General features: G+C 44.0%; 1 protein-coding gene across 1 annotated transcript in view; it reads right to left on the bottom strand.

Annotated features, from left to right (window-relative positions):
• SLC14A2 (solute carrier family 14 member 2) overlaps positions 1-6472 on the bottom strand; it is a 53864-nt gene extending 47392 nt beyond the window's left edge. The window contains exons 1-3 of the mRNA XM_059140186.1: positions 6115-6472; positions 5050-5234; positions 110-290 (exon numbers count right to left, since the gene is read on the bottom strand). Coding sequence (XP_058996169.1) covers positions 110-290; positions 5050-5234; positions 6115-6241 — 493 coding nt within the window. The 5' untranslated portion in view covers positions 6242-6472. The remainder of the gene's footprint in view (positions 1-109; positions 291-5049; positions 5235-6114) is intronic.
• Between the last annotated feature and the right edge of the window lie 1577 nt (positions 6473-8049).

The raw sequence follows: 8049 nt of genomic DNA on the forward strand, positions 1-8049 counted from the left end.
CTCGGCGGAAGCACGCCGACTGTGAGCTTTCTCGCACTGGGTGAGCGAGGCAGCAGCTTCGTCCAGCCAGGTCTCAGGGAGGCTGTTTCTTCCCCGGGTGTTTGCTTACCTTTCAGCCAGCTCCTGCACTCCTTCATCTCCCCCGTGAGATAGCCCACTGCTTGGAGGAGGCTGATGCCCCCCACGCCGGCAGAGCCTTGATGGGCTGCCCCGCTTTCTCTCCTTTTACTCCGTTCACTGGGTTTTTCCATTTTCACAATATGGCTGTCTTCATTGGATGGCCGGAGATCCTTTTAAGAGAAACCGTGACAAACGATCATACAATACAGCTTTCTGAGAGCAGGAGCTCTTGGGGATAGAGAAGCTTGTCAGCTGTTCTGATAAAGATAAATGATCATAAGACCCCTGTCCACTCTCTACTGCTGCCCAGGGTGTGCCGCACACAGGCCAGTCTTCCAGGACGACTACACATTCTTCACTGCAGGGTTTCGTAAACGTTTGCACTATGGATCCCTTCTGTCAGTTTGGCAAGACCCTGGACTTGTTTTCAGAATCTTGTTTGGAAATGAATAAAATAAATAGGATTGCAAAGAAAATCAGTTATATTTAAAAATAAAAAAGTCTGTGATAGACGTGCAGGTGCAGCCAATCCAATACCCATTATAATTTTAGAGTAGCAGTGAGTGAGGACATGGGGCCAGTACAGACCACATGTCAGGCCATAAGATAAATAAAGCATTTTTACAATAAAAAAAGTATAAATAAATTTAAAGGCATTGAAATCATACAAAGGATGTTCTCTCTCTTTTTAAAGATTTTATTTATTTGAGAGAGAGAGAGAGAGAGAGGGTACAAGCAGGGGAAGCAGCAGAGGGAGAGGGAGAAGCAGGTTGTCTGCTATGCAGGGAGCTTGACTCAGGTATCCATCCCACGACCCTGGGGTCATGCAGGCAGACAGTTAACCAACTGAGCCACTCAGGCATCCCTGTTCTCTCTCTTCTTTAAAGATTTAAATTTTAAGTAATCTCTACACAAAAGGGGCTTGAACCCACATCCTCAAATTCAAGAGTTGCAGACTCTACCAACTAAGCTAGCCAGGTGCCCCCAAAGTATGTTCTTTGATCATGATGGTGTGAATTTAGAAATCAAAAGCAAAAGGAAATTTGGGAAATAATGTGGCAATTAATACACGTGCTCCTAAATAATCAATGGATCAAAGAGGAAATCAGAAGAAAAATTAGAAAAATACTTTGAGATGAATGAAAACAAAACCACAATCTTTCAAAACTTATGAGATGCAGTTAAATCAGTATTTGAGGGATACTGTAGGTGTAAAGATCTATATGAAGAAAAGAAATATCCTGCATCGACAACCTAACCTTTTACTTTAAGAAAGTAGAAAAATAACAGTGAACTAAACCCAAAGCAAGTAGAAGGAAGGAAAAATAAACACTATCATGAAAATAGATGAAATAGAAAATAAAAACTATAGAAAATCCATGAAACTAAAAGACAGTTCTTTGCAAGGATCAGAATTGACCAACCTTTATTAGATTGACCAAGGGAAAAAGAGAAGATTGAAACTATCAGAATCAGAAATGAGAGAGGAGACATTACTACCAACCCTCAAGAAATAAAAAGGGTTATAAGAAAAAGGACTCTAAAGAAATGAATAATTGTATGCTAACAAATCAGATAACCTAGATGAACTGGATACATTCCTAGGTAGATAGGCACAAGTTATCAAACTGACTCAAGAAGAAACAGAAAATCTGAACTGACTTACAACAAAGTAAATGATTAAATTAGTAGAACAAAAACAAAAACAGCAAGCAAAACACTTCCCACAAAGAAAAACCCAAGTTCAGATGGCTTTACTTGTACATTTTGCCAAATCCTTAAAGAATTAATAGATCTCAAAAACTAGAAGAGAGTGCAATACTTTCTAGCACATTCTATGAGGCTAGTATTACCTTAACACCAAAGCCAGACAAAGACCTCACAAGAAAGGAAATTACAGATCAATCTGCTTTGTAAATACAGATGAAAAAATCCTTGACAAAATACTACCAAACCAGATTCAGTAATATACAAAAATAATTAATGGCCAAATGGGATTTATTCTCAGAATTCAAAACTGTTTCAACATATAAAAATCCATAATTATTAATATTGATGAAGTGAAAGAAAAAACCCACATGATTATCTCAATAGACAGAGAAAAACCATTTGAAAAATTTAACAGCCCTTCCAGATAAAAACATTTAGCAAATAGGAATAGAAAGGAAATTCCTCAACTTAATTAAGGCTATTTACTAAAAACCCACAGCTTATATATAATGGTGATAGATGGGACACTTTCCCTTTAAGATCAGGAATGAGAGAAATGAGAGAAAGACGTTGGTTCTCATCACTTCTGTTTAACACTGTACTGCAAGTTCTAGCCAGAGCGATTAGGTAAGAAAAATACAAACAAAAGGGACCCAGATTAGAGAGAAAGAATTTAAACCATCTCCATTTGTAGATGGCACATTCTGTTTTATGGAATCTTCTTAAAAAATCTATTTAAAAAATTCCAAAAGACTATTAAAGTTAATAGACAAGTTCAGCAAATTTGCTAGGTAGAAGATCAACATATAAAAATCAATTTTATTTTTATACAGAGGCAATGAACAATCCAAAAATATAATGAGGAAAATGATTCTATGATTGCATGAAAAAGAGTAAAATATTTTGGAATAAATTAAACAAAAAGGGCCTTGTATACTAAACTAAAGATATTGTATAAGTTTTTTTATACTAAAAACTACACAACATCAAAAGAAATTAAGGACTTAAATAAATGGAAATATATCCTGTGTCCATGGATTGGAAGACTTGTTAAAAATGTCAGTACTCCTTAAGCTGATCTACAGATTTAATACAATCCCTATCAAAACCCCAGTTGCCTTTCTTTTTCCTGCAGAATTTTAAAAGTCGGATCCTAAAGTAATATAGAATAGAAATGTAAGGGTCTCAGAATAAAGTAGCCTTGAAAAGGAAAATAAATTTGGAAGACTCACAGTCTTGATTTCGAAAGTTACTACAAAGCTATAATAATCAAGATAGTGTGGTGCTGGCATAAAGACAGACACATAAATCAGTTAAATAAAGTTGAGAGATCAGAAGTAAATTCATGCACTACGGTCATGGGAATGCCAAAACAGTTTAATGGAGAATGGATAGCCTTTTCAATAAACGGTGCTGGGGCAGCTGGGTATCTACTTGCAGAAGATTGAAGTCAGACCCTCACTTGATACCATATTCAAAAACTAACTCAAAATGGTTGAAAGACGTACATGTGAGTGTTAAAATATAAAACTGTTAGAAGAACATAGGATGAAATCTTTGTGACCTTGCGTAAGAAAACGGTTTCTTAGATATGACACTAAATGCATAAGCAATCAAAGTCAATATAGATAAATCAGACTTAGAATCACAAACTTTGTGCTTCTAAGGACACGACCCAGACTGTGAAAAGACAGAGTGGGAGAAATTATTTGTGAATCATATAATGGGCAAGGGCCTAATATCCAGAATATATAAACAACTGTTACAACTCCACAATAAAAAGACAAACGACCCAACTGAAAAAATGGGCAAAGGACTTCAAAAGACATTTTTTCCCCTAAGAAGATATACAGGGGCGCCTGGGTGGCTCAGTGGGTTAAGCCGCTGCCTTCGGCTCAGGTCATGATCTCAGGGTCCTGGGATCGAGTCCCGCATAGGGCTCTCTGCTCAGCGGGGAGCCCGCTTCCCTCTCTCTCTCTGCCTGCCTCTCCATCTACTTGTGATTTCTCTCTGTCAAATAAATAAAATCTTAAAAAAAAAAAAAAAAAGAAGATATACAACTGGTCAGTAAGCACATGAAAAGATGCTCAACATCAGCTTGACATTAGGGAAATATAAATCAAAATCACAGTGAGATGTCAGTTCACATCCACCCAGGCCATTAATAAAAGGACAGTATCAAGTTTTGACAAGGAGGAGGAGGGACACGACGTGTACACTGCTGGGGAGAACCCACAGTGACCCAGGGACTCTGGAAAACGGGCTGGCAGCGCCTGAAAATGTTAAACGTAGAGTTACCATATGACCCAGGAATTCCACTTCTGGATGTATACCCAGGGAAAGAAAAATATGTATTTGCACAACACCTTTTACACAAATGCTCATGGTAGCGTTTTTTTGTAACAGGCAAAAAGTGGAAACACCCAAATGTCCAGCAACCGAGGAATGGGTCAATAAACTACAGTATACTCACACCATGAAATGTGGTTTGGCCATAAAAAGTAATGATGTACCGATTCGTGCTACGACAAGAATGCACCTGAAAATATTATGCCAAATGACAGAAGCATTTCACCAAAGCCCGTAAATTATATGATTCCACTTACACGAAATGTACCGAAGAGGCAACTCCACAGGGACAGAAAGCAGATGGGAGGTGACAGGTGTGGAGGAGGGAACGCAGAGTGATTGCTAATGAGTGTTTTGAGTTTCTTTTCGAGGTGATGAAAATATTCTGGAATTCACTGGTGGTGATGTTAGTGGACTTTGTAATTATGCTAAAAACCAGTGAAATGTATATTTTAGAGGGCTGAATTTTACGGTATATCGATTTTATCTCATTAAAAACAAAACTTTAGTGGTCCTGGGTCCCTCTCCACTGTATCAGTTCAGGGAGCATTAAAACTTGCCTTTGGACACAGGCCTGCCTTTGGGAGCCGATGATAAGGTAAGTCAAGGGAGCAGGTCTAAGCGGAAGGATGTGGGGGACTGGCTGGAAGACTGGTGTGTGAGTGTGTGCATTCCCTACTTGTCTTTAAAATCGTGTTGCACACAGAACCCCATTTTCCATCATAGGCCAAATAGGACCAAGCAGGGGTGTGAGCCTGTGCTGACTGGGGACAGAACATTGCCGGGCAGTTGCCCTTCCGTGCCATTATGCAGTGTGTGCCCACCCCGCTCCTTCTACCCGGGAGGCGTGCTGGGAGGGACTCTCCTCACCTTCTCTTCGGGCATCTCCAGGAGGGGCAGTGCCGGGTGTGTATCCTGGGGGCTTGAGGGCCAGCTCGGGTTGGTAAACTCTGACTCATAAAGTTTGCATCTGCTGGAAAGAGGCTCGGCCAGGAGAGGTCTGCTGTGAGTATCAGACATTTCCCTCCGGGGGTGGTTGCTCAGAGGTCCTGCAACTGGAGAGGAAAGGGGGACAAGGGTGAGTCAGGATGGGGCCCAGAGGAACTTGGCGGAGGCTGGATGGAGTCCTCCGGAGGCATGGGACCAAGCGCTGTTGCCAGGAGGGCCTGGGGCCAGTCCTCCACCAGGGCGGTCCTACCTTTCAACATGCCCCCATTCACCCACCTGCAGAGGACAGTCCTTTTCTGCTATGAAGTGTTCCCTGACCACGCAGTGGGAACAGATGCCTTTCTTTTTCTTCTGGTCACGGAGACATTTTTTCTCTACCTTTTCTATTATCCATTGTGCTGTTTTACTGTAGCCTTTGTAAGCCCACTTTCCCTTTGATAGCCACACATGGACCTGAGTCTTCCAATGGAGTGGGGCTCTAAGAGAAACCCATTTTCTTACTTGCTGTGGAGCTTAAATTGATTATGGATTATGGGCTACCTCCAGTCCCCTCCCCTCTTCCCTCTGCCCTCAGTGCTCTTTCTAGCACCTTCCTCCTCGTCCTTCCTCAGGAACAGTACTAAGGCAGCAGTCCTGGTATGATCCACTAGAAGCTGTGGGTGCCGGGCTGGAGGTCCCTCTGTGTGGGGCTCCCTCTCCCTTCGCTACCTGGACCAGAGCTCAGGCCATGACCAGCTTGTGGAGCAGCCTTTGCCCGCGGTTCTCAGTTTCCTGGTTCACTATGGCTGCCGCCTGATAGAGCTTGCTTCTTCCTACTCGGCCACCGTAGCTGTTCTCTTCTGCAGCCTCCTCCGGCTCACGGATGTCTTCATTTACGTTACCGTTTCCTTGACAGGTGGATTTGGACCTGCACGGTCCCCTCTCAGTATGACCTAGAGTTTTCCCTACTGTTCCATGAGGCCTCCCCCGAGTTGCAAGACAGCATACCTTCGGACGGTGTTTGCAGATCCCTAACAGGGGTGCCAGCCTTCCTCATGCCCACCTCTGCAGACACTGCTAAGGGACTGCAGGTTTCTCTTCCAAAGCGGAGGAAGTCCCTTTCCTGGGCTTGCATGAGTGCCCTTTCCTGGGGTTATTTCCTACTCCCGATGACAGGAATTCATGTTCTTCTGTTTCTTCCAGACCCCTCCCACCTTGCTGGTGCAGAAAGCCCTCTTCTTTGAGGTGTATACTATTCCCTCACTGCCCACTGCTAGGTTCCTGACTTCCTGGTCATTCACTCATTCAGTGAAGAATTTAGGGGCTCCCACGAGTCATCTTCATCTCCACTCCAATAATTTTCAGCAACATCAATGTCTGGACATTGACACTGACCTCACTGACCTCAACTCATCACTTCCTTCTCTGACTTTGCAGACCCTTGTCTTCCTCATCTCCAGGGACCTTCTCCACCCCTTCTTTTTAGCCACTGGTTCCCATAGTCACCACATGGACTTGACATCACACAAACCATGAAGTCTCAAAGGTCTGCTTCTCTCTCTAGACTTCCAGCTCACCGGGTCAAGCGTGCCGGCCCAGTGTTTTCACTTGCCAGAGACCTCCAGTCCCTCAGCTCCACCCACCCCATATCCTCCCTTGACTCCTCAATCAACTTAGACTTCACAGCCCATCATTTTTCTTCTCTCAACACCCTTGCTCTGCCTTCCCCACTCCCTCTCTCATGCTTCTCTCACGGTGAAATCCCGGCTGGGCTAAACCCTGCCCTCCAACGGGTCCAGGCTTTCATCAAGCCACTGAACAGTGCCCCAGAAGAACTGTGTCCCTGGGTAGGCTGCCATCACGTTAGCTTTATGCTTACGTGGGTGGACTCTTGGCACTTCCCTTCCTGTCTCTGGCCAGCCCAGACCGGTTTCTGCTGCTGCTGCCCTTGTCGTAAGACCTCCATGTTGGCAAATCCAAGACAGGTTTTGGTTCTCATCTCATGAGACTGCTCAGGGTGTCCACACAGCTGACCGTCCCTCCTTGACACACTCTCCTCTTTTTGGCATTCATATCGGTCCCCTCTCTAGCTGCTCCTTCACACTATCCCTGGCTGACTCCTCATGTAAATATGAGCATTCTCCTGAGCTCTGTTCTGGACCATTTTCTCTTCACTGGTATTCCTCCCCAGCTGACGTCAGCCCTCACCATGGCTTTATCTTCCGTCTGTATACCTATGACTCCCAAATTGAATATTTTCCAGCCCAATTTTGAGCACTGGATTCATAGATTTAAGTGTCTTCTTTACACTTGTGTGTGGATGTTCCAGAAACAGCATAAAGTTAATGCAAGGAAACAGCTCCTAATATTTCCTTCTCAGATCCTGTACCCCCGGAAAGGTGCCCATCCCAGGACAAGTCCTCTCTCCATTCCAAGATACTCCTTATAATACCCCTTCCTTCCTTCCTTCCCCCAGTAATTCTACCTCTAAAATACACCTGGGTGCCCACTGTCACCATTTGCCTGCCAATACTCCTCCCGATGCTCCAATAACTCCCAATGAGATACCCTACTTCTCAGATTTCTTCTCCACGCCCCAGGCCCATCAGTGCTGTCCTATCATTACTCCACGCCACTCATGTCTGTGCCTCCTTCAGTCCCTTTGATGGCTGCCAGTGGAAAAATAGGTCTAAAGCATGCACACAAGGCTCTGTATCACCGTGTTCCTGTTACGCTTGAGCCCATCCTGGGTCTCTCCTAACCCTTGTCTCTGAGCTCCACACTTGGCTCCTTTCAGTCCCTAGGTGTTGAGCACTTTCTACTTCGGGGTCTCTGCCAATGTTGGTCTGCCTTCCCAGAAGGACTCTCCCTTGCTCTTTGCCTGGGGCCACCTTCCTTCAGGCATAGTCTCCATTACCACTCATCAGAGAGGCCTTCCTGGAT

This window comes from Mustela lutreola, chromosome 11 (genome assembly GCF_030435805.1).
Source record: "Mustela lutreola isolate mMusLut2 chromosome 11, mMusLut2.pri, whole genome shotgun sequence".
NCBI lineage: Eukaryota > Metazoa > Chordata > Mammalia > Carnivora > Mustelidae > Mustela > Mustela lutreola.